This window comes from Aquila chrysaetos, chromosome 9, assembly GCF_900496995.4.
Source record: "Aquila chrysaetos chrysaetos chromosome 9, bAquChr1.4, whole genome shotgun sequence".
Classification (NCBI taxonomy): Eukaryota; Metazoa; Chordata; class Aves; order Accipitriformes; family Accipitridae; genus Aquila; species Aquila chrysaetos.
In genome coordinates this window covers 31,971,573-31,996,144 of record NC_044012.1, presented here as the reverse complement: position 1 = coordinate 31,996,144, position 24,572 = coordinate 31,971,573, and the positions used below count along the sequence as shown (strand labels likewise).

General features: G+C 40.7%; 3 protein-coding genes across 7 annotated transcripts; all 3 read left to right on the top strand.

Annotated features, from left to right (window-relative positions):
- Window positions 1–56: 56 nt before the first annotated feature.
- On the top strand, window positions 57–4,480 carry GPN3 (GPN-loop GTPase 3). 2 transcript variants are annotated; one of them, XM_030023853.2, is made up of 8 exons: window positions 57–188; window positions 319–427; window positions 517–684; window positions 1,132–1,256; window positions 1,943–2,058; window positions 2,716–2,812; window positions 3,347–3,475; window positions 4,219–4,480. In XM_030023853.2, exons 2-8 carry the CDS (start codon window positions 337–339, stop codon window positions 4,279–4,281), a joined length of 789 nt encoding a protein of 262 aa, XP_029879713.1. In that variant the 5' UTR covers window positions 57–188; window positions 319–336; the 3' UTR covers window positions 4,282–4,480. The 2 variants fall into 2 exon arrangements, with proteins under 2 accessions (XP_029879713.1, XP_029879712.1); XM_030023852.2 differs by having other exon boundaries at window positions 82–228.
- A 2,486-nt stretch (window positions 4,481–6,966) lies between these two features.
- On the top strand, window positions 6,967–12,369 carry ARPC3 (actin related protein 2/3 complex subunit 3). Its single transcript, XM_030023856.2, has 7 exons — window positions 6,967–7,228; window positions 8,376–8,475; window positions 9,559–9,635; window positions 9,919–9,987; window positions 10,274–10,400; window positions 10,949–11,043; window positions 11,852–12,369. Exons 1-7 carry the CDS (start codon window positions 7,223–7,225, stop codon window positions 11,912–11,914), a joined length of 537 nt encoding a protein of 178 aa, XP_029879716.1. The 5' UTR covers window positions 6,967–7,222; the 3' UTR covers window positions 11,915–12,369.
- A 1,104-nt stretch (window positions 12,370–13,473) lies between these two features.
- On the top strand, window positions 13,474–23,420 carry ANAPC7 (anaphase promoting complex subunit 7). 4 transcript variants are annotated; one of them, XM_030026269.2, is made up of 11 exons: window positions 13,475–13,697; window positions 14,620–14,806; window positions 15,309–15,428; window positions 17,256–17,367; window positions 17,608–17,761; window positions 17,871–18,013; window positions 18,280–18,397; window positions 18,843–19,039; window positions 20,385–20,609; window positions 21,040–21,190; window positions 22,072–23,420. In XM_030026269.2, exons 1-11 carry the CDS (start codon window positions 13,597–13,599, stop codon window positions 22,259–22,261), a joined length of 1,698 nt encoding a protein of 565 aa, XP_029882129.2. In that variant the 5' UTR covers window positions 13,475–13,596; the 3' UTR covers window positions 22,262–23,420. The 4 variants fall into 4 exon arrangements, with proteins under 4 accessions (XP_029882130.2, XP_029882129.2, XP_029882131.1 ...); XM_030026271.2 differs by having other exon boundaries at window positions 13,675–13,769; XM_030026270.2 differs by lacking the exon at window positions 22,072–23,420 and having other exon boundaries at window positions 13,474–13,697; window positions 21,024–21,138.
- The last annotated feature ends 1,152 nt before the right edge of the window (window positions 23,421–24,572 follow it).

Here is a 24,572-nt window from a genome sequence, read left to right as displayed (position 1 = left end):
GCGTGACGGGGAGGGGCGTGACGGGGAGGGGCGTGTCGGTGCGCGGTTTGAGCCCCCGCTGTCTCAAGCGTGCGAGCCATAGGCTACCCGGGGCGCGTGACCAGGCGAGCTACGGGGCGCCGGAGCGGCCAGTTGCCGCCGTTTCGCCCTCGCGGGGAGGCCGCAGGCCCGCCCGCCGCCATGCCGCGGTACGCGCAGCTGGTGATGGGCCCGGCGGGGAGCGGGAAGGTGAGGCCGGAGGGCGGGAGGCGGCGGGGAGGCGACAGCGGCGCGGTCGGTCGGTCGGTCGGTCCCTGACGGCCTGCGTGTGCCTTGCAGAGCACGTACTGCGCCACCATGGTGCAGCACTGCGAGGCGCTGGGCCGCGCCGTGCAGGTGGTCAACCTGGACCCGGCGGCCGAGCTCTTCAGCTACCCCGTCATGGCAGGTGAGCGGCGGGAGCTGCGGGAGGCTGCCTGCGGTCACCCTTGGGCATTGCTGTAAGCGAACGGCACTAAAACCGCCTCGTTGTTCCAGACATCCGTGAGTTAATCGAAGTGGACGACGTCATGGAAGATGAATCCTTAAGGTTTGGTCCCAATGGCGGCTTGGTGTTTTGCATGGAATACTTTGCCAATAACTTTAACTGGCTAGAGGAAAGCCTTGGGCATGTGGAGGATGACTATATATTGTTTGATTGCCCAGGTAAACAAAAGTCAATGTTTTGGTATCATTCTTCATGTGCAATATGAAATTTGCAGTACTACTGTTTTGTTGGTTGTAATAATTTGTTTGCATTATTAACAGTTGTCAGAGTCACTTTCAGATGTTTCAGAAGTGAACTTGGTCCCAGGCTAGTCTGGGCAACTGCACTGACATCTGACAGCATCATATGGCGTGGGAACACTATGGCAACTGCTAACTAACGCTCACTGGAGGTCAAGGGAAGAGGAAAACCCTTTTATTTCTTTTCTGCTTCACCAGTATAAGTTCACCCAAATACAGTCAGAGTTGTCTGAAAAGAAGGAGCATACTTTCTTTATCAGCTTTTATTTATATTAAGTGCAGCAGCCCTATCTATGTAATTGATAACTGTGAACTGTTCCTGTTAGCTTCACACTTCTGCATACTAATATCCTAAGTGTGCCCTAGGTCAGATCGAACTCTATACACATCTGCCAGTGATGAAACAGCTGGTGGAGCAGCTTCAGCAGTGGGAATTCCGCGTCTGTGGAGTTTTTCTTGTGGATTCTCAGTTTATGGTGGAATCTTTTAAGGTATCCATTTGAAATCTGTTGTAAGAGTTAAGATTGATAAAGAACAGGAAATCTGAGCAATTTAGGGAGCTAGGTTTGTTTACCCCAGAGGGAAGAACGCTAGGCTGGGGGAGGGCTGATTGCTGTCTTCAGCTGCCTCGGCACACAGGTTGCAGCAAAGAAAATTCCAGTTGGATGTAAAGAAAAAAATCCAGCACTGCGAGAGTGGTCAGGCTGGAACAGGGGCACAGAGAGATTGTGTAGTGTACATTCATGGAGTTACTCAAAACTTGACTAGGCAAAACCCCTGAGCAACCTGATCTGACTTTGAAGCTGGCTCTGGTTTGAGCAGTTGTATGAACCAGATAACTTCTAAAAGTCCCTTCCAACCTAAATTCTGTGATTCTGAGAGCCTTCTCAGATCTGGAGAGAGAGCAGACCACTTTCCCTGTCTAGCAGTAAGAATTCCGAGATGGGCTTTGTGTTTTGTAATGGCCTTTTCAGTGGCAGATCCAGATTTGAAGCTCTGGAAATAAGATGGGAGATGGGAAGCTCCGCACCTCCCTTTTCCAACAGAGATAAGGACTCCCCACTTGGCCTCGTGTCCATGTTTCATATATTCACTAGATTTGGTCTGTGGTAGAGTGTCCTGCACGTTTTGTATTTTTTTTCTGTACTTAACTACATCATTTTTCATATTCCTTAAGTTTATCTCTGGAATTCTGGCAGCACTCAGTGCAATGATATCGTTAGAGATTCCACAGATTAACATCATGACCAAAATGGATTTGCTGAGCAAGAAGGCCAAGAAGGAAATAGAAAAGTAAGTTCCAAAAAAAATTACTTACTCTGTAGTGTAATATCTGGAGGTGAACTTCACTCAAAATGTTTCCCAAAGTTAAAACATACTTTTGGAATGGAGAAGATGCATTTGTTTTATATTGAACATAGTCTTTAAGTCTGGACCAGATGCTTACAATTTAGTCAGAGACAAAAGGCTAGCTCCATGTTTGTACATGTCTCTGGATTTTTCTGTAAATAATTATCTTGAATCACTTATGTCATTCTGAATGACATTCCAGGGTACTGTACTTCAAAACCTAAACCAGAGGTGATTCTGTCAGTTTTTTTGATACTGAACATACTGAATTACTTATGTGTTACTTTTACATTTGTGCTAAAATTACAAAATTAAAAGTTTTTCCCCGTGGTCTTCCTCAAAGCTTTCTTGAGTATACAAGTATATTAGCAAAAAGAAAATAAAAACCACTTCAGTTGTTTCTACTAGCAGTTGTAATCTGAGACATTCAAATACTTACAAAAACTGTTTTTAAACATTTTAAGTTCTCCTGATAGGAAGTTAGTTTATTCAGATCACAGAATGATAAATGGTTTTGGTAGCTATCTCAAAGTACAATGATTCATTTGCTCTGTGGCCAAGGATTCTTTCAGTGTTAATGATGGCTTTATTTCTTCCCAGGTACTTAGATCCAGATATGTATTCTATGATTGAAGATTCTACAAATATATTGAAAAGCAAAATGTTTAAAAAGCTGACTAAATCTATATGTGGATTGGTAGGTATATTGCTTTTTAACGAGTACCCTTAAATTCAGTCCTGTATTTATAAACCATACTGTATGGTTGCTGACTTCATTGCTGTTATACATACTGTATGTACTATAATAATTCTCCCCTCCTCACCCCAAAACTATGTATTTACCTACCAGACTTAATTAATAAAGCCAGGATCTCAAAGATTCTCCGGCACTTGAGCATTTTACTTTTTGCCTGTTTTAACTCAGCTTTTGATTTTTTTCAGATTAGCATAAGATTCTTGATACTAATATTTGGATTGTAGCCAATAAGTTTCCTGTGAATTCTGTTCTGTTAGCAATTTTGGAGAGCAGGTTTAGCTACTGTGTAGAAATTAGGACTGATAGCCAGGGGTTCTGAGTGGGGAATTGCCACTGGTTTGCAGCAGGGATTTAAATGGTATTTTAGCAGTCCAGACAAGGAATATTTAAGTTTGGTTTAAGGAAGGGGCTTAGAGTGATTGGGAACTAATTTACCGCGTTTTCTTACTAATGCCCTTTGAATCCTTTCTCTAGATTGATGACTATGGTATGGTTCGATTTCTACCTTTTGATCGCTCTGATGAAGAAAGTATAAATATAGTTCTGCAGCACATAGACTTCACCATTCAGTATGGAGAAGATCTTGAATTTAAAGAACCAAAGGTAAGGTACTTCTGATGGTAAGATGAAAATTTAAAAAGGATCCGTAACATCAGTTGTAATATAAATATGTTCTTTGCCTTGCTAATAAATTATTGTCTTAGTATGGTTCAAAATAAGCTATTGTCTTTTAGTGACAATGCTTACATTGTGTTAATTTACAATTACAAAAGTAAAATTCTTTAATATCATCTTGCATATGCAGACTGATCAAATGGTTGTGTTTAAAAGTAATGCTTTGGTTTTCAAAAATAATGGCATTTTAAACTTCAAAGGTCAGAAAGGACCATTAAGATCACTATGATTTCTTCCTGCATGACTGTTCAGACTGCCCTGATAATTCCTATGTTGAACCCATGTGTTGTATATGAGACATAGAATTTATTCCTAATCTATCGTGTAAAATACGTGATAGAAGACTGCTGTGTTAAAATCTGTTCCAAGCCCGGTCTAGTTTTATTATTCAGCTCATAAATCCTAAGGAACAAGTCCAGTGCTTTTATTCCATTTTTTAATTCAGTTTTGTACTCTTAAGTATGCAGAATACCTGGATCTAGATTTTGACCTATACAATTTCGATAGCTCTAGAAACAGATTGCTTTTCAGAAAGTTGTGCTGCATATTCTATGGAACCATTAGAGATTGTTCCTGTTGTGGTTTCTAAAATAAAGCATCACAGAACAGACAATGTACAAGAGCCACTAGGGAAAAGTCAGGTTCTACCTTTTTTGTTTTCTTTTTGGCAGGAATGCGAAGAAGATAAATCTGCTCTTGTGGATGAATACTTTCAAGATCATGTGGATGAGTAAAAGCCACGTGTTCAAAAATGGGAGGAAAATACCCTGCTTGTGTTAAAAACAAAAAAAAGTAAAAGAGAAAAAGAAGTTTAAACATGTAAAAGAATCCACACAAAGCTACTTTTGTTTTGTCTGCAAGATAACTAAAATTTAGAGTGAAAAGTGAGTTAAATGACCTCATAACTATTTTAATAAACATTTTTTATTCTTATATGTGTGTGTGTTATAAAATACATAGGTTAGCATTAGTACATACCAAAGTTCCCCACATACAGATGTATCTCATTTAAGCATAGGAATGCTTGAACAAAATCTAGTAATTTGCAAAAGAGGCTAAGGCAAATACAAGTATGTTACAGATACTTCTCTCAAATACTGAGTAATTAATTAGTTTCATTATTAGCTGAGAGAAAGAATTGTTCTAAAGGGTGAAAATTGTATTTCATGAACTGAACCTCTATCAGGTGAAGAAATTACTGGCAACTTCAAAGGAACATCTGGTCAGTGGGTGGTGTCTCACCCTTCCTAAAAAACATGAGTATTTTACATTCACTTTGGAAGAGCCCAGATTTTAAACCTTCTTAAGGCTGTTTTTTGTACAACTTGCATGTGGCTTTAAGTACTTGATACCTTCATAACATCTTGAACACAGCACAACACTTAAATAAAATAAGCTTAAATAGATTTCAGTGATAGTCTTGTGCAGTCACTTTAAAAAGTGTGTTAGTTAATGAACAATTCAGCAACCATTAAGCAAGCTCCTTTCTTGTCCTGAATAGAGAACTCATACCCCTACTATGTGACCTATTCAGAGAAGCAAAACTTCAGCCCATTATCTCCAAAGAACATAATCACCTAAGGAAATAAATGCATGTAAAAATGGTCCTAGGAATTTTTCAGGGAAGTAGCATCAATTTTTGAATTGGATGTAGCTGTTAACAGACTGTTCATAATCAGATAATAATTCAAGCCATATGTGGAAGTGTACAGCTGAATTTACCCCTCACTGTTTATAGTTCTTTTATATATACAGGTGTTCCTGGGTCATCTTGAGTGTTTCAAAATATGTTTTATTGCTTCTCCTAAAACATCTTAGACCAATTTATTAGCTACATTCAGCTGGATTTCAGGATGTGCTTCTCTGCTGCTCATGTCAAAGTACATATCAACCTTTCCTTTTCCTTAACCCTATGGAATGACATTTACTCATGGTGTCCTTGGATTAAAATATTTATCAAAAAGGGTCTCATGGTTATGAAATGCTAAACATCAGTGAACGCCTATATGTAGGCATATCATGTCTATATATAATACATAGTTCATGTATTAGAAATTAATCCCATCCTCAGAACATACGAGCAGCCAAATATTTCAGTAGAATAAGAACAATAGATGTCAATTTATAGGAGCAGCTTGCTTAGTTAGCTGATGTCTGAGTGCAAGGATACCCCTTAATGGAAACGAAATCAAGGATTGAATACTTGGAGGCAACTGCAGTTACCTAAACCTGGGGTATGATAGCAGCTTGGCACCGTTTAGTTTTGTAGTTTCTTGCTTCTAGTCGGGAAGGTGTAATTTTTTTTCTTACTCATCAGTAGGGTTGTTCTTCATGTCTGTTTAAATAAATGGTTAAATTGTCATACTGTTGATATGGTGCTTATTTTTGAAGTAAGGATCTGCTTTTTCCAAAGCAGAACCAGAAGAGGCAGAGGGGTTCAACAGACCAGCAAATCCTGCACATCTAGAGGAAAAGGGCTCCCCAGAATCCATATTTGGAGGTCAGGGAGGATCGCATGGGAACTTTTAAATGGGAACAAAGAAAAAATGGGTAATAAGATGTAACTCAAGAGCTATTAAAAGGGTTTTTCAAAGCCAGGTTTCCAAAAATTGCCAGCCTTATGACCTCTACAAGTCTCGTGATACTCAGCATTCCTAAAACCTTACTCCCAGCTCCAGGCAATTAGTGAATGCTGAGACCTCAGTTTCAAGATAGTCATTGCGGTCACCAGGAACAGGTGAAAAAAAATCAGCTCTTCAGAGCTTTAAAACATGGGGCCAAAATCCCTGTATATATTTGGGTGTTAACACTCATGGTGTAGGTTAACCTCATGATGGGGCAAGTCTTTACGCCCACACGGAGCTGATCGCATCACGGCAGGACCTGATCTGGCTGAATTAAACCATGCAAACATTGGGAAAACTTTGGTGGCTTAACTCATCTCCAGACTGGCGCATCCTTGGGACGAGTCATGCTCGTGGCATGACAAAAGGACAAACCCCAGCCCTGCAGTTAGATTATGTTGACTCACCTTCCATAGCTCCTCATTTTTCCTCGCTGACTCATGCCATAAGTCATTTTGCAGGAGACAAATTCAGCATGCTGGGTCACACAAAAGGTCGTGGCTTGATACTAACAGGAGCGCACACCTTAAAATATTGCATCCCTCCAAACGCAACACCTTTGGACACACAGCCGGCCGTGCTTCACGTGTCGGGTCAGAGCAAGCGATGCCCAGGACCGCTGCAAACACCCAGGAGGGAAAACCGGCTGCGAGCAAAGCATCCCCACCCGCGCTCTTGTCAAGCGCTGACCCTCGCCCGTGACAGGAGCTCGCCTCTGCCAGTGAGAAAGCAAGATGTCAGGGTGGCTGGCACCCAAAAGGGCAGCACGCAGGGTCCAAGGAGGGGTTACCTGCAGTGCCGGCCGCAGCAAAGGCAGAAGGGGGGGAAGAGCAAACAAGCCCCCATCTGAGCGCGCTTTCCAGACCCCTTTGGCCGCGCTGGCAGCGCTCTCGGGGCGGTGCACGCCGCAGGCCTCCGCTCCGGCTTCCCCTCCTCGCACCGCCTCTGCTGCCTCATTTCCTGCAGCGCAGGCAGAGGAGGAAGGTTTGCTGCCAGCTTCTCTCTGCTCCCTTCCTGCCCGGCCCCGCCGAATTACAGCCTGCCCTTCGAGATGCCGGTGAGGGGGGCTTCGCAGCCGGCGCTTGGCTCTGCCCCTTAATGGCGGGGAGAGAGGGCAGCAGGGCTTGGGGCAGAGGGGCCAGGCCGGGGCGGGGGTTTGGGGGGGGGGGGGGGATGGTGCGAGCCTGGGCTGAGGGAAGAGGGCTTTGCTGTCGGGGTCCGGCCACGGGCAGCTGCGTGGGGGAAGAAAAAGGGGCTGCAGAGTGTGGGGAGCCCTGCTAAGAGCAGGGAATTGCTGTTAATGGGAGGCTGGTGGAAGGCCAGCGCCCTCCTCTTCCTCTTCCTCCTCCTGCCGGGGAGCCGCCCGCAGCCGGGAGGGTGGCAGCGCTCGGCTCCAGCGAGGGAGAGGGTGGTAAAAGCTGTGCTTTGTTCTGGTTTTGTTCACACCACCTCGCTCTGGTTGAAATAAATCGCTTTTCTGTTAGGGGATGCTTTTTACACACACACCCCCTATTTGCATCCCCCTCTCCCCCCCTGCAAAAACCTCAGCTGTGAGGAGGTGAAGGATTCCCAGTGGCCTGGCACGGTACAGTCGGAATGTTTGGAAAGTGCCTAAAAGCAAACTCATCAGTTGTTAAAAGTCGGTTTCCCAGGAAAAATCTATCATACGCAGAAAGATTTATTTTTTTCCCTTAAACCAGTTTTAGAGTGCACAGGTCCTTTTTTGAGTGTGTGGGTATGTGTTAAGCCTGGCTTTATTTATTATTAGCTAATATTATTAGCTAGACATGGAAATAAAATATAATCTTTTTTAATGACCAACTAACTTTCATTGAACTATGCAGCACCCCATAACTTAGGCCAGAGAGCAGGGCTGTTACCCCCTTGGTGCTGTGCAGAATGGGGTTAGGCAGCCTGGGGATGAAGCAACACCTGCAGACCAGCCGTACCAATTTTATTCTGTCTCCCACCACCACGACCGTAAATGGTGCCAGTGATGATACTTTCATGGTCTTCATCAGAATGGCGCTGTGATCTGGTCCTAATTAGAAAACAGCAATTGTTTGTGCAAGGAAAAATTGCTGGAAGCATCACTAATGAACTCGACTGACTCCTATTTCATGAAGACATGGGGGACACGTGATTGGACATGGAGAGGTCTGTTTTCAGCAGCATTAATAACCAGCCTTCCCCCCTGTCTGTAGGCTTACCACTCAACTTTAATGGACTCCGACACAAAGCTAATTGGGAACATGGCGCTGTTACCCATCAGAAGCCAGTTCAAAGGCCCAGCACCTCGGGAAAGTAAGTTTATAATAATCTCTGAAAACCTGCCTGTATATAGCTCATCATCATCTCACGGTTTGCTCCAAGCCAGCCCTAGCAAGAGTGACGAGAGGAGTCACGGGTTGGAAGTGGAGTGCTTTGCAGTTTATAGAGGAGGAAAAAAGTTCTCAAATACTTAAGTTGTGCAAATCGTAGAAAGTAATTATGCACAGATAAATACGCACCATGCTCCAGCTAAATCAGTTGTTTCAGTAATTAAAGCCTACAGTTACTGTTCTCGTGCTTCCTCCTGTGTCTCACTGTGTTCTTCAGTAGGTTTTGCGGAGGACGTGGCAGTGTGAACCCTCTGCTGTCAGAGGAAGTGGAGGTTTAGCTACAGAGAACTTAGGCTTTGGGTCTGCAGCTGAAGACACTCAGCTGCTCTGAAGGACAGGCAGCACTTTAGGGTACGGGGATTCAGAAATTGAAATGAAGTTATGGGTATCCCAACAGGGTCCACAGGCAGGCTGGTATGGATTCCCCTTTAGCATGTGAGGTAGCACTTCCCAGGCATGTTGTCCCCCGGTAGTGCAGCAGTTCAGTTTGAGAAAGGAAATGTTTCTGGATTTAAGCAGTCTCGGATAGTAGTGAAAGCAGGTGAAAGTCACAACTAAGCTTGCCAGTGTGTGTTCTGCTCACCCTTCCTTTTTTTTGAAGCGGATAATGAAGTTTGTCTGATTGTGGTGTTGTCCTTTCTCCAAAAACATTTTTGTGTCCTGAGAAGACTTTTATGCTGTTAAAACTCTGGTGAGTTACTCAATTGGTAGAAAAGTGGGGAACTGCTGAATTGCTGCCGTTTGTGAAGTGAGAAATCATGGGGGAGGAGAAGAAGGGAGTTAAAGCTACTGCTAAGAGTAGGAAGCTTAAATATTACGGTCTGAGCTCACCAGTGTTTCACATGGCAACAACTGTTTTCTGTTACATAGTGTTGTCGTCTGCTTTTTGTAAATGCCAAGGTTTTGCCTTTGCAATAATCCTTATTTATGTATTTCAGTGAGTAAAAGTTATGACCAAATGTAGCGTAATGGTGCACTGTTTAACTCTGTATTTCTTTTTTGTTAGCTAAGGACACAGATATTATAGATGAAGCCATCTACTACTTCAAAGCTAATGTTTTCTTCAAAAATTATGAAATTAAGGTAATTTTTTGAGATACTGTGCATATAGTAGTTTTTTGGAGGGTTGGTGCTGTGAATATACATTTATTTTCAATGAAGTAATTCTGCTAGATAACAAAAACTCCTCTTCCTCCCACTTAATTTTTAAAGTTGGGTAAATATCATGAATTGCAAGTCCCTCTCTCCTGTGGAAATGATAGGCCAAAATATCTTGAGCTTATTCCTCTTTCAAACTTTTATCAGTTCCATAAAGTCTCCCTTAATCTAAGAGTGGCTGGGCTCTGTGCTTGCTCTTGTTTTGCAGAATGAGGCTGACAGAACGCTGATCTATGTAACCCTCTACATTTCTGAGTGCTTGAAAAAGCTGCAAAAGGTAAGAAGAGTAAATTTCTGTGCAGGAGGGACACTCAGTCTGTTCTGGAGATTGTACTCAGGAAAGGATTTGCTGATATTCTCCTCCCAGTGGCACAAATAACCCTGTTCACCCCAGTCTTAGTTGTCAGAGCCACACATACTCCAAGGCTGTGGATCTCCAAAGAGACGCTGTGTTGCTATTCTTGATGGGTTTTTATGTGTTACAGATGGTAAAATATTCGAGTTTAATGCTCCATCAGGTTTTGTTTATAACTGTTAATCCATTGTTTGCCTGGTTCTTGCAGTGTAACTCCAAAGGCCAAGGAGAGAAAGAAATGTACACACTAGGAATCACTAACTTCCCAATTCCCGGGGAGCCTGGCTTTCCACTTAATGCCATTTACGCCAAACCTGCCAACAAGCAGGAGGAAGGTAAGGCTAATCCAGGACCTCTGAAGGCTTCCTTGGGCTCATTCATTACTAGCTGCTTTTTTGTGACTGCAACTAGAAAAATTACTGTTAAAACTGAATCTTCTAAATCTGCAGTTCTGTCTTCTGAGGGCAGCAGAAGCTGGATTTTCTGGCCTCAGAGGCCCAGTGATTCCCCTGGATCCACAGATCCAACAGAACAAATTAATAGGGGTCTGAGTCTGCCTTTTGCATCAACATAATCACTAGATAAACCCAGTAATGGGGCCCAAGCCAACTGCTGCACTGGCAGAATAGGAAGCCCACAATAATGAGCAAAGGTAACTGAGAGAAGAAAACAGTTTGGATGATCCTTTTTACTGGTACAAATAGCATAAAAATCCCAAGTATGGCTGTAAATTGAGCAAAGCAACTCAGCCAGCTGACAAATACCTGCAGATGTGAAAACTCACTTTCTGCTTTCAGCAGTGATATCTGATGCTTCCCTGTTAAATTCAGTTTGACTTGGTGCTGCCTCAGTTTATGCTGGTTTTTCCTGTGCTGTGTTTCAGAGGTGATGAGGGCCTACCTGCAGCAGCTGAGGCAAGAAACCGGTCTTCGCCTTTGTGAAAAAGTATTTGATCCTCAAAGTGACAAGCCTAGTAAGGTAAGGGCTTAGTGCGATCATCACAGATTTAATGAGAGGCTTGGTGTGTTTTTTCAGAAATATGTGGAGAGAAGTGAGATGATGGGGTAGGTGTGGGTAACTTCGGCGCAAGCTTCACTGGTTTTACATGGCTAGTGAAATAGCACGCTGCAAGTTATCAATAAATTTAATCTGTAATGTGGTAAGACAGCGAATGCCAATTTGGGTTACTTTAAAAAGCAGGACAGTAATAAGTGGTGTCTGGTTCAACTCTTCAAAGTATTGCACATCTGCTGTTGGCTGGGTTTTCAAATGGAAATTCACAGGCATGAGAGACGCTGTTTATCTTCCCAGGAGGTTCTGATTTGATAGCTTCTTTGAAGTAGACCATTTTGCCTCATACCCAGATTAACAAAAATAGCTAATCAATGAATGAATTGCCTCCTGACTGTTCATATGTTTCATGTGCAAATGTGACTGCATTTAGTATTGAAATTACTTAGGCTAATTTAGTTTCAAAGGCATAGCTTTCTGATGCATCCCTTGTTTATAATTATACTGGAATAAGCAGTAAAATAAAATAATAGAAATAAGAGAAGGTAGAATGTCCCGCTTTGAATTAAAGTCCTATATTATAAATTCATTGGGTCCACTCCTGTCCTCTTATTCACCTAAATTCCAGTAGAAACCAGTGTGGAAAACTGTATGTGCAAAACTGGAGCCTTGACACTTGTTATTTGTCAGAGGTTGAATACTTTGAAGTCACTATTTGGTTTATTGCATGGAAACCGCTTTTGTGTATTTTCTGACTTCATACTTCCTTCTGCAGTGGTGGATCTGCTTTGTGAAGAGACAGTTCATGAACAAGAGTCTGTCAGGTCCTGGGCAGTGAAGAGGCAAAGTAGCAGCAACATTAAGCATTTCCACAGCAAGGTGTTTAAGTATTTTGCCTTTGTTTTGGATACATTTTGTACCAAGAAAGAATTAAGTGTTTATGAAGAAAAAAAAAAAACAAACAAACCAGTCAATGAGGGATAGAGGGAGGGAGAGCAAAAAGATAATTTGAGTAGCGTAAGCAAATATTATTAAGCTGGTGCTTAATAAGTGATTTCTAACATGCTGTTTCAGATGCAAGCTGCTTTATTATCAGTGGCTACAGCTAGCATTTAAAACAGGGCTTGTATTTAAGAGAAGAAATGGGCTTACCTGTGGGGTAGGGGGAGCTGTGTAATTGCTCTACTGGCTAGAGTCTCAGCATCGTATGTCCACGGAAAACATACCTCTCACGCTGTGTTGTCAAGTGCAGTGATTTTTACCTTGTTTTCAATAAACTTAGCTTGTAATTAATGTGGTAACTACTTTATGTCTTATGGATAGCCTTCAAACAAATCAGAGATATTTTTTTTGTGAAAAGACCATCATTATTGTGTAATGGTAACCAGTAGGAAGTGAATCATTCCCACTGAAGACGGGATTAATACAGCAGCTGTAGTTTGCGGCAACATACCTGGTTATTCAGCAGGTCTGCCTTTGCAGAGCAGCGCTCCATTGTACTAAAATGCCTTCAAAGGGTAATGCAGGCAGATTACGTACAGCTTAGTCCGAGGCTGCCTTTGTGATGGCAGATTCAGTCAAACACAACTATCGCACGATGCTGTGACTGTTTTGATCAGTCAGATGACTTCTTGAAGACCTGCAAATCCAAGTTCCATTTATTCCGAATTGTCTGTTTCCTTCGTTGCAATGCTTGTTTTGCTGTCACCACACAGCACCAACAGAGTTCTGTTACTGAAGTCCAGTGCTAGTAATGTTTTGCTGCTTGGCGTGCTTGGCTTTTGAGAGGTGTATTCCTCTGCAGGCAGTAGTGATGGCGTGTTCAAACTGAAAGCTCCCACCGATTTGATTTGTAGTAGTAGTAATAGAAGGATAGCCATGTTTTGCATTCTTTTTGTAATAAAGGGGGAGAAAAACAAAAAAAATTCAGCTCTCCTTTCAGTCTATGCCTTGTAGTTAACGGCAGCCCTAGTGAGGCGTTTCCCCCGATTGTGGCCCAGAAGAAATCTACGTTGAAGGGTCTTTCTCCTCAATCACCTACTTTTATAGGCAGGAGCTTCGTTATCTCTGATACCTGTCACATTTAGCTGCCGCAGCCAGCAGATAATAAAGTCTCAGGAAAAAAGGGACCAGACTCAAGTGCTGTGCAGACACAGGGAGTGCGTCTCTTCCATAAAACGACACTGAGCCCCGAAGGGACTGCTCCAACCGTGTGGAAAAGGCTGCCGCCGACTCCTAACGCCCCGCTGCTCCCTCAGCAGTCAACAACGCCTCTCCCGCCCCGACGCTGCGCAGGCGCGGGGCTGCCGGGGGCCTGGCCCGGCGCGCACCGTCCCGGGCTGCCCTTCCTCACGCCTGTCGGGCCCCTCGCCCGCCATGAAGGCAGTGTCGCGGGCGCCTGCAGGCGGTGGCGCGCGAGGACCCCCCGGTGGCGCCATTTTGGAGTGCCGGCGGGCGGCGGCGGCGTTGTCTGCTTCTTTGCCGTCTGTTCCTTCGGCTCCGCGGTTTTCCGCCGGCGGTATGAGTGTGGTGGAGCACGTACGAGAGATGGCGTCCGCCGGGCTGCACTCTAACGTGCGGCTCCTCAGCGGGCTTCTCCTCACGATGAGCGGCAATAACCCGTGAGTGGCCCTCCCGGGAGAGGGCGCGCCGGCCGGCTGCGGGCTGACAGGACCGGTGGTGCTGAGGGAGAGGTCAGGCGGGACCTCGCAGGCTGGCGGGGAGGAAGGAAGCGGGCTCGCTTTTAGAGCTGTCCCTCCTGCTGGGCTTTGCGGTGCGGGCCCTGGGCTCCTGTCCCCGGCCCTGTCAGCCCGCCTTTGTCCGGGGTTCAGCATGAGCAGCGCATCCCGGACCCTTCGGGGTACACGGTACAACATGAGCGTCTTGGGAGAGGTGGAGCGATTTTCTTCTTCCAGGGGTGCCCTGCGTAGGTCAGGGCTATTCCCCCGACTCGAAGTGATTCCCTTTATTTTTCGGAACTTTGCTGTAAGGCGTTGTTTTACATTTTGGATGGGTTTTGACGTACTAATTGAAGCCAAAATCCCGTTCTGAAACCCTTAGCTCTTCAACACTTCTGCAAACATACTGGAAGTGTTAGAAAGGTGGTTTGTAAAATGTAGGAACATGTGGATTAGGACCAGGATAGCTGTATAATGAGCTGGATTGCCTTGTAAGCTTGAGTCCATTCAAACAAAATGTCCTTTAATGGACATTGACAACTTGTGGTTTGTTATGGGGAGGATGGGGGCTGCTCCATTATGGAAAGCAGTGGCCAAGCAGCTAAACATAAGATGTTGCTACTGATGAGCTCTCAGGAGTGGCTATTACATTTGTTTGTATGCAGATAAAAGAAATGGGTGAGATAATCCCTTTGTGAGGAGGTGGTACCTGTTACCCAAGGGCCCTTCCAGTGTAGTAAAGAAGCAGCAGCAGCAACTGGAAGTTGAAGCCAGACAAACAAAAGCTACAAATACTTTGGATCTGTAAGGCTTTCGTTCTTATGCAGTTAGCTGATCTCAGCATTTCTGTTTGCATTTCTTCTAGGGAACTGTTTTCACCATCTCAGAAATACCAGCTCCTTGTATACCATGCAGACTCTCTCTTCCATGATAAAGAATATAGAAATGCTGTAAGTAAGTATACAATGGCCTTGCAGCAGAAAAAAGCATTAAGTAAAACTTCAAAAGTAAGACCTTCTACTGGGAATGCTGCATCAACTCCCCAAAGCCAGGTATTTAAAAATTGACTAATGTGCTGCATAAAGTGATCATGTTGCCCCTTACAATTAATGTTGCTGACTCAATATTCATAGAATCATAGAATCATTTAGGTTGGAAAAGACCTTAAGATCATCAAGTCCAACCATTTAACCTAACACTACCAAAGTCCACCACTAAACCATGTCCCTAAGCAACACATCTACATGTCTTTTAAATACCTTAGATTGTGGATTTATCATGTCAAATAAACCTGACATTTAAGGCTAATTCGTTTTGAAAATATCAGTGTGGTTTTTTCTAATGCAAAACTTAATACATTCTCGAACATGAGATTTTTCTGTATGTGTAGTTCATGCTTTTCATTTGAAGACAGGAGCATATGAGTTAGCAGTAGGTTGTGGTGTTAACTTTCTTGCACTAGATTTTTTTTAACATAATGTGTTTAATGAAGAAACCTTATTCAAATTTTTTACCTGACTAAACCAACATTGTACTTAAATATTTTTTTTTCAGTGTTTACCATCAGAAATTGAAGTGAAATACAAAATGGCTGAATGTTACACAATGCTGAAGCAAGATAAAGATGCCATTGCTATTCTTGATGGAATTCCTTCCAGACAGAGGACCCCAAAGGTTAGTTCTGGCAGACGTTTGTCACAAGTCCTTGGTCAGTCTGTCTTGAATCTGTAGGCCAGCATCTGGTCAAAAATGAATGTAGCCTATAGGTATAATGGCATTGTGTCTTGGTATTTGCTTTTGTATTAGTTAAATGTTGTTTGGAAACACTTCCTAATGTTTAAATTAGTTTAGTTTGTTTGGCCTTTTTTCTTTAAAATCAGACAAATTTTTTATTCCTTCTGTTAGAAAGAATTCAGAAACAGTGAAAAGAGTTAAATGTTTCTGTGCCTCTTTATTAATTCGTGTGAATTACTTGGTTAACTCTTTAGTACTGCACACAGACGGTACAGGATTTTGCTTGTGTACAAGGATGTAGAAACACTTTTTTTTTTTTTTTTTATTCTAGAAGTTTGCGAAGTATTTGTATATCCATACATAAGGCTTGAAATCTGTATCATCCATTCGATAGTTCTTCTTTGCATGTTATCATGAATAGTTTTTGTGGGGCAAAGGACAATGGCTGTTCTAAACAAAAGCATCTACCAGGAGAAAAATTTATGTGATTGCAAACAGCTGAGTTACTGCAAGTTAGTAAGCAATTGCCAGACACCTGACTGAATAATCTTCTGCAGTTCTGAGTCAAAACATGTGAATGTGAGAGCCAAAGCAATTGTTTAAATTAATGTACTTTGCCTGGCTGTAACCACAAAGTGGAGTCCTAGTCTTTATGGAAGAGCTATGTATCGCTAGACAGGAAAGGCACGCTGTCACCTGCTCAAGCTGAAGGGGAGACTGGTAGCCTAGTTGTCTCACAAGGTTGACTGTTCTGTGGTGTCTTCACTATTAGCCAGTCAACATAACTTGCTAAATTGTCATTGCTCAAACTGAGCAAGTGTTTTAATATACTCTTGAACTCAGAATGTGTATGGAATGGCACTTCATGTCTTACTGTATAGTTTGAGCAATGTGAGATCCTTGAATGGCTGAAGACTTTGGCAAGTAGAAGGAATGCCAGTGCTCCATCTTTTAAAATCTTTTCATCCTTTTTAGTAACAGTTTAGATAATGTTAAATATTTAGATCCCATTGTGGTCTGCAGTGTCAAATATGTTGAGTCTTTGCTTGCTGGCTTTGTTATGTCATAAGGGCTTAAAAGATTAATGAGCACATCAGGTCAATCAACTATGTTTCATGTTAACAGTATTCCTGTAGTGTGCTAACAGTGTACGTGGCTTAGACTCTAGTAACATCAAAGTGTTCTGTTTAAAGACCAACTTATGGAACAGAAAAAGAAGAAAAGATTGAGAAAAGCAAACTTTTTACCTATACACACTAATAAAATAAAGTATTGTAGCAGAAACCAGCTACTTTTGTTGTGTAGAGCTCAAATAATTTCTGTTCTTTTATCAATTGTGACTTCATTCAGAAGCTAAATAGAAATTTTCTCTGCCTTCCTAAGCTAATTCTCTCAAAGACTTCCATTGATATGGAGAGATCAACTGAAAGAAGGCTAATGTAATGGATATACAGGTCCCTCTTGGCATCCTGTATAAACAGTTGCCCATCTTTTGACTTCTTGTGTGCAAAACAGTGAGATTTCAAGATGCACTATGCAAATACAAAAGAATGTAACTTTTATCTTTGGACTCAGCAAGGAGCAACAGTTTTAATTTTATACTATATGGTACTACAGTGTTCTCGGAAGAAGAGCAGGTAATTTTATCTCCTTCCCAGAACAGGAGGGAGGGAGGCAGGCATGCTTGAAGACAAAGTTGTGACCTTTTCTTAGTGAGGATTTCTCCTTTCTCATACTTGACTCTACCAACATTTCTATTGCTTGTAGATCAATATGATGTTGGCCAATCTATACAAGAAAGCAGGTCAAGAACGCTCATCTGTTACAAGCTACAAAGAAGTACTAAGGCAGTGCCCTTTAGCACTTGATGCCATACTAGGTAGGTGTCTGCACACTTGGTATTTCAGTATTAAACAGTATTATAATTTGAATTATGCTTGGGACTAGGTAACTGTCTTGCATTTGCATGTAATATGTAATGCCTACATTATGCAAAAGCATTGTAACAAGTTCCTTGTTTATGCTTGTCAAAGGATGGAGTTTCTTGTCTTCAGACAATTAATTTGTATTAATAGCAGTTTACGGTGGCTGAAATTGATGTATATACCATTCTGAATAGGCTTGCTCTCGCTGTCGGTGAAAGGTGCAGAAGTGGCCTCCATGACAATCAATGTAATTCAGAGTATTCCTAACTTGGATTGGCTTTCCGTGTGGATCAAGGCGTATGCTTTTGTCCATACTGGAGATAATACAAGAGCAATAAACACCATTTGGTAAGAGTTCAAAGAGCATGATGTAATCAAATAACATATTAATATTTATATATAATTATACTTAAAATGGCATTATATAAATAACAGGCATTTTTTTTCCCTCTTAAAGCTCTTTAGAGAAAAAGTCATTGCTGAGGGATAATGTAGACTTACTGGGGAGCTTAGCAGACCTGTATTTCAGAGCTGGAGATAATAAAAACTCTATTCTAAAATTTGAACAAGCACAAATGTTGGATCCTTACCTAATAAAAGGTGAGTAAATCCTAAAAGAAAGTTTACCTAGTGTAATGATGTGATGAGTAACATTAGAGTAGCAGCTGCATGCAATCAAGCATGCAGTGGAATGTTGTATGTTGTTGTACCCGGCTTTCAGTTTAGAATTTACATTCAGAAGCTGTGTATCTTGAACAGTTATTGGTAGTTGCACAGTGTAAAGTAGGTGTTTGTGGTTTTGTTTTTGTTTTTTTCTTGTTGAGAATGAGCTTTCCATTTCTTGATGATTGATCTTCAAACTTTAGGAATGGATGTATATGGTTATTTATTGGCACGTGAAGGTCGACTAGAGGATGTGGAGAACTTGGGCTGCCGTCTATTCAATATTTCTGATCAGCATGCGGAACCCTGGGTGGTATCTGGGTAAGTTGTTTTCTTTCCTTTGTTACCTCAGCTCTTGATTTGCTGCATGTGGTGGATTACAGTTGATACAGTGGATTCGGCTTTTTTGTTCAGAAGATGCTTTTATATCCTAACTATTCTGTCCTTGGGGTAACTTTAATTAGCTATCCATAAATATCTATTTTGGTTGTTTTCTGTATGTTTAAACCTACTAGAGTTACCACACCTCTGCAATAACAATGATATAGTAAATAGCTGTAAAAGTTAATCTTCATACTGCTTTTTTTTTTTTTTAAACTCCTGAAGAGTTTTTTTCCTGAACATAAATTCTTAACTTCAAATGCAAGAAGTTCAACAGTTGCCTGTAATTTCTTTTTTGTTTACTTGGTTTTTTTTTTTCTGCTTTTAAACATCTATGAATGTGCGCAGGCAGTACATGTTTACAATCCCTCTTGTCTTTCCATAGGTGTCACAGTTTCTACAGTAAACGATACTCTCGTGCCTTATATTTAGGAGCCAAAGCTATCCAGCTTAATAGTAACAGTGTTCAAGCTCTCCTGCTGAAAGGAGCTGCTCTTAGGAATATGGGCCGAGTACAAGAAGCAATTATACACTTTCGTGAAGCAATACGCCTTGCTCCTTGCAGGCTGGATTGCTATGAAGGTGAGTGAAGTTAAGCTACTCACATGTACAGTACTGGGTTCGTGTGAAAGTTGGTGTCATGATGGTGATGGTTAGGCAAGGGAATAGACAGGAGTTCTTTTCTCCTGCTGACTTTCTAGTAAATAAATTATTATTACCCAAAAACCTATAAAGCTCTGCTAGAAGTGTTCAGATGAGGGATACTAGAGAATGCATGTATTTGTAAGAATGATTTTCAAAAAGGACTTTTTTTGTTGTTTTTTGTTTTGTTTAATCTCTATATAAACAGACTTGGGTGTTTTGAGCAGATCACTTTTGGATGATGACATTAACTGTATGGTTAGTTCCACTGGGGGCGTCATTTTGTCATCCTTTTGTCATGTGTATTTACATCTTGTTGATCTTGGCAGCAGCTTCAAGTAAATAGTGAGTCATGAAGAGTCCAGGTGAAGTATTAATATTTCAGTACTGGAATTGGACAAAAATCTTAGATTAGGTATACTTAGGGGTTTTTTGGGGTTTTTTTTTAGTACCTCCCCATAAATAAAAGTGATGAAGTCAGTTATCTGTAGAATGGATATGTTAAAATGTAGGCTTATGAAAACATACAAAAGCATTGTATGAGAGGTGTTAAACCTTGCACCAGTTTGTAATATGGTGATGCGTTCTAGGGTCTATTCTCTTAGGATTTCCTGGTTCTCACATTTTTTTTTCAGTGGTACTTGTCTGTCTTCTGTGCAATTATTGGTTAAGTAAAAGCAAACTGGTTGTGCTGTAATATTTAGCAGTGAAATTTTGAGGGGGGTTTTTTTTTGGTTTTGTTTTGTTGTTGTTTTTTTTTTTTTTTTTTTTTTTTCATTTATTCAAAATGGAGCGTGCTAATCTGATTCTCCTGACTTCTGCAGTTCCATATATTGTACTTTGTGGTGGGCACAGTGCTGTAGATTCCCTGCTAAAGTGAAAGGCATGCATTTAGAAGTACTGTAATGGAGTTTTATATTGCTTGAATAGTTTTGCTTCTCTTGCAATTAAGGAAGAATTGTGTTAACATGTCACAACTTAGTATTTTGTCGGATGTTGGTCCTGGGAGATGGTAATCCATCTCCCTTTGTCTTAGGTTCCCTGTAGAGCTCTGTGCCATTTTAATATTTGTGTCCAAATTTCCCTGTCTGCATGTTTCTTTGACATCTTTGTACTTTAAAAAATGTTGGGTATAGAGTCACTTTCTCAATTGCGATTTGTATTTGCTTTATTGGAGTGTCAGGTGTTTGGAGTCTGAGTGCTACTAAGTGCAATTAATTGAGGAGGGGTGAGTGTCTGTAGTGCTAACTCAAAAACTGAAGTGTTTTCCTTTTTATATCATCAGGTCTCATCGAATGTTACCTAGCATCCAACAGCATCCGTGAAGCTATGGTTATGGCAAATAATGTGTATAAAACTCTGGGAGCAAATGCACAGACACTCACTCTATTAGCGACAGTCTGTCTCGAAGACCCAGTCACGCAGGAAAAAGCAAAAACATTATTGGACAAAGCGCTAACACAAAGACCTGATTACATTAAAGCCGTGGTAAAGAAAGCAGAACTTCTTAGTAAGTTCCTTTTTTCTCCCATGTCGACGTACTTAAAGCATACTGTTTTACATGGAAGAGTGTTCTGCAGCCTCATTGATGTGAAGAATGTAATAGTGATGTTACAGCCCAGGGATTTATCAGTTCTGTCCTGAAGGAAGAATCATGGGAATTAATTGCATCTAGCAACTGATATTACACCAGCACTTAAAACAATTGCAGACAAAATGTTTTGACTTCAAAGTATATGTAATTGTGAGTGTAGTGGTTGTTGCAATAAAAAGCCATCGTTCAGAGTTAATCTTGCAAAAAGTATATCACTACTATCCCCCATGCTGACAGTTCTGAAGGAAGAAATAGTCTTGTGTTGTGATAGCTCTTTGTGTACACTCTGACTTCTTAGAGATTTATCTAAACTATTAATTAAAACTGTAGTTTTGCGTATAAACAGGTAGAGAACAAAAGTATGAAGATGGAATTGCTTTGCTGAGGAATGCACTGGCTAATCAGAGTGATTGTGTTCTGCACCGAATACTGGGAGACTTTCTTGTAGCTGTCAATGAGTATCAGGAAGCAATGGACCAGTACAGTATTGCCCTAAGGTAAAGCAGAGACTCTGAGATTGCAGTATATTAATAAGAACCAAGACTAAGTAAAAAGTTGAGCCACTAATTGATTAGGATGTGCATCAGAGGTAGCTTTATATCATTCTCCCTTCAAACAAACAAAAACATACGAATGATGTCCTGTTAATGAATTTGTTGGTCATAAGGCTTTGAACTGAGAAGTGCAAAATTTAGGGACTGCATGAATGCTAAACATGTCACTAGGCATGTGATTCCTTGACTAGCGAAAGGATTAAGGTATGGATTTATTTATAGTTACTATATAGTCATGCATCTTAAGATCCATTCTTTTAGACTAGAAGGTGCTATATAACAATGAGCTATTAAGTAAATTTAAATAGTGTGATTCAATTTAACGTAACCTAACTGTTATTTTTAGGGTGTTACCACATTAAATGTTAGCATGTTTTGATTTCAACAAGTTAAACTTACCTTAAATCTAGTGCACTATGTCCACTATAAACCTATGTATCTTAAATGTCAGCTGTTTTTTGCTTGCATATAATATGTTTAGTCATAGTCATTTAAATTTTTACTGCTTTTATGTTACTTTATAATTAGTATTGTCTGGAAGAGTTAGCTAAGTTTTCTGGACGAGTGTGATGTTTAGATAAGTGCATTCTTGGGGATCAGAAGTGTTTTATATAAAGATTTAATACTCAGTGTTCTGGTCAGCCTAAGGTGAAGTTGCATCACCTACTAAATTGAACTTCTTGATGATGTTAAATAGGAAGTGCAGACAACAAGATGAGATTTTTTTTTTTTCCCCTTTCCCCTTTCCCCTTTCCCCTTTCCCCTACAAATATAAGAAAAAAAAGAGTTTTAGGACAATGCTTTCTTTTTCTTATTTTCCTCAGCTTGGATCCAAATGATCAGAAGTCACTAGAAGGAATGCAGAAAATGGAAAAAGAGGAAAGTCCAACAGATGCAACCCAGGAAGAAGATGTGGATGATATGGAGGGAAGTGGAGAAGAAGGGGACTTGGAAGGCAGTGACAGTGAAGCAGCTCAGTGGGCAGATCAAGAACAGTGGTTTGGCATGCAGTAATGGCCTCTCATCCTGCTGCTTGTTTTGGCACTTGAACATACCACTAGGGCCATTCTTTGAAGAACACAAACTATGATTTTTGCAGTAACAAAGGACTTTTTTTTTTCTTCTTTTCTTTTTTTTTTTTTTTTTTTTTTTTAAATAGACTCTGAAACCATTTAATAGTTCTATGCATCTCAATGCCATGAAGATTGCTTCTTATTTATTAAGTGTAAGGGACTAACTGTGTTGGAGGTTATTTGCAGCTTTCATTTCAAAAAAATCCTGCTAAAACTAAAAACATTAGAATCCGAAGTGTGTGATAAGCCTGTTTATGATGAAAACAATGTCTAAATTCTGTCCAAGGCTAAGTGTGCTTGATCGATTTGTAAATACAGTGGTTTGTACTCCTTTGTGGAAAAGGTCTTCCTCTCTTGTTTGTATGCTACCATTTGGGCTCACGCTCCTGTTGAAGTCTGGAGGAGTTGCTTGGGTGTGGCTGAAAGCAGCACTTTTCTCTTGCTGTGTTTGTTGAATTAACTTGTCTGTTTATAAGGCATTACATGTGCTGTAAAGGAGAAGTTTGGTACGCTAGGCAACTTTGACTTACAGGATGCTTTTGTAAGCTGACTGATTTCTATGTGTACAGAACTGAGCCAGTGTTGGAGAATTACAGTCATTTCCTCAATCCTTACTAAACCCTGTCATCACTTAAAGACTGTACATGAACATTTATTTTTAAATGCAGTTTAGTTTTATTTCAGTATGTTACTAAAAGGTTTTACAGTGGTGACTCAAAGCACTTCACATTCTGTATACAGCACTGACATTTAAAATTATATAAAAAGAATTCATGCCTTTTCACTTGCATTGCTGTAGAAATGTTAAATTATTCAAATACACATATTGTCTTGTTTTTGCCATGTTTATACACTTCATGTTTTTGTCAGGTAATATTTGAATTCATGTGTTTTCCCTCACCTTTTGAAGCAAAGTTGCATTGCTTCATGTACAAATTCTCAACATCGGTCTTTGAAGGGTGAACTTCTTTGTGTAATCTAGAAACTGTTTCAGTTCTGTGGGCTTGATGTGTGGGAGGAGGAATTACTTCTTGCTCTTATTTTTCTTATACTTCTGATTTCCTTACTTTTTACTAAAACATGCATTTTTATATTGGCAATTTGATTCCTTTTGTATTTATTCTGTTACCACAGGTATGCTGCAGCACACAGAATTTTTTTACAAAGCTAAAAAATAGTTTTGAGTATCAGTTGGAGGAAAAATGGCTATTTGATACAAATACATGACATGGAAAACAAGCTTCCCCCTAGTTGCAGGTGTATAATGCAGATAAGGGTAGAATATCTTTCCTTCTGTGATGTGCATTATATCATTTAGAAAAATGCACAACAAAAAGAATAGGCAGATTACTTCTATTATAGTCTATTTTGGAAATATTTCAGTATGTCACATCTTAGAAAGGAGAAGTCTAATAGTTTATCCATTTGAAAAAAGAAAACAGCTGGGTATCTCTTCCCTCTGGAATTTTGTGGGCTTTAGACTTTCCAAAATATCAAATTGAATTACAGTTATTTGAAGACTTTATGGGAAGAACAGAAAAGCATGTGGTGCCGTCTTCGTGATTGAATGGGCATAAGCTATTACTGCTTTTTCATTAAACAAATACACCAAGTGGCTGTATTTCAGTAAGAGCAAACATTTTGTTAATTGCATTCTGGCGGATGAGAGGCCTGATCCTGTTCTTCTCTTGTGAAGAATCTGTTTGTACCATTGCTGTGTGGTGCAGTGAATAGATTTCAGCTCATTGCACGCCTTTCAGAACAGAAGGAAATATACATGTACAAGCAAATTCAAAGCGTCTTTTTTGTAAAAAAAACTGCTTTGTTTTCTCCTCACACTCGAGCATTCATCGGCTTGTATTCTGCATCTGAAAGTTGGGTAGCTTCATTAGCTTCCTAGTTGTATTCCAAACCTCTGTTGTGGATGAAAGAATGGAGTTCTGGATGTTATTAAACTAATGAAAGGACACATTTAATTTTGATGAGAGAAGTGTGTGAGGTATGTGATGTATATTTTGCAAGCTGCTCACGCATTTTATTCTAATGATTCCTTTAAATGGGTCGTTAATCACAGATGAAAACCACTGGCCTTACGCATTTCTCTGAAACATTTGCATCGAATAGGAAATCGGAGAACCACAGTTTTACTAAAACCATTCTGTAGTATGTTTGTAGATAATCTGATAATCTTTCCTTTTAGAACAGAAGGGAAACTAAAACTACCTCTAGATGAGTGTGCTGTAAAGAATACA